Here is a 1,471-nt window from a genome sequence, read left to right on the forward strand (position 1 = left end):
TCTTCAGGACAATCTTCGTCTGAATCTCATTCAGGAAACACTGCAGTAACACTGATGACGCAATCATCATCAGAAAGCCGGCCAACAGTGACACAGTTATCATCCAGCACTGAGTCACGAGCAGAAACCACTTCAAGAGAAGCACGAGTATCACCAGTAACTGAGACATCATCAGTAACGCATCCAAAAACAAGTAACGTGTCATTCAAAACTTTGACTTCAACAGAAAGTATTCCAACAATGACACAATTCTCATCCAGCATTGAGTCAACAGCAGAATCCACTTCAAGAGAAGGACGAGTGTCACCAGTGACTGAGACTTCGTCAGTGACACATCCAACAAGTAACATGTCATCCAAAACACTGCCATCAACAGAAAGCAATCCAACAATCACACAAGTATCATCAATAACTAAGACTTCATCAGAAATATCTTCCTCAACAACACAGATGTCAACAGTGACACAGACCTCATACCAGACCCATTCAACAGGAAAAGAATTGTCATCAATAGTGTCATCCTTAGCTGCAACCCATTCATCTGCACAGACATTATCAGTGTTTCCGCCAACACCAGAATCCAAGACATCAACATCACAATTCTCATCAACAACTGAGTCGTCCTCAGAATTCCATGGTACACCCAACCAAAAATCATCAGTAACTGAAACATCATCAGAAATGTATCCTACAGCAACACAAATGTCAACATCAGAAAACCATTTGTTAGCACACAGTACATCAACTCTTTCTTCAACATCAGAAAGCAATCCAACAACAGAGCATGTATCTTCCATAACTGGGTCTTCTTCAGAATCCCATCCAGTAGTGACACAAGTATCATCAATAAGTGAGACCCCATTCGAGACCACTCAGCGATCATCACAATTAACCTCTTCAGGTCAATCTTCATCTGAATCTCATTCGGGAAACACTGCAGTAACACAGATGAGGCAATCATCATCAGAAAGCAGGCCAAGAATGACTCCATTCTCAACCAGCACTGTGTCAACAGCAGAAACCACTTCAAGACAAGCACTAGTGTCACCAGTGATTGAGACTTCGTCAGTGACACATCCGACAAGTAACATGTCATCCAAAACTGTGCCATCATCAGAAAGCAATCCAACAATAACACACGTATCACTAATAACTAAGACTTCATCAGAAAGATATCCACTATCAACACAAGTGTCAGCAGAAACACAGACGTCATCAGAGACCCATTCAAGAATGAAAGGATTGTCATCAGTCGTATCATCCTCAGCTAAAACCCATTCATCTCCACAAACTTCATCAGTCACTCCTTCCACAGCTAAATCCAGTTCACCAACATCACAACTCTCATCAATAACCCCATCGTCTTCAGATACCCGTGGTACATATACCCAAAGATCATTCAGAACTGGTACTACATCAGACGCGTATCCTACAGCAACAGAAATGTCAACATCAGAAAACCATTTGTCAT

The 1,471-nt window shown here is 41.7% G+C and overlaps 1 protein-coding gene across 1 annotated transcript in view; it reads left to right on the forward strand.

Annotated features, from left to right (window-relative positions):
- The first annotated feature begins 6 nt into the window (after nucleotides 1-6).
- Nucleotides 7-1,471, forward strand: part of LOC125486632 (mucin-3A-like) — a 9,145-nt gene continuing 7,680 nt past the window's right edge. Inside the window, exon 1 of the mRNA XM_048614898.1 lies at nucleotides 7-1,451. Within this exon, the coding sequence (XP_048470855.1) occupies nucleotides 55-1,451 (1,397 nt within the window). The 5' untranslated portion in view covers nucleotides 7-54. The remainder of the gene's footprint in view (nucleotides 1,452-1,471) is intronic.

Source organism: Rhincodon typus, chromosome 31 (assembly GCF_021869965.1).
Source record: "Rhincodon typus isolate 14 chromosome 31, sRhiTyp1.1, whole genome shotgun sequence".
Lineage (NCBI taxonomy): Eukaryota > Metazoa > Chordata > Chondrichthyes > Orectolobiformes > Rhincodontidae > Rhincodon > Rhincodon typus.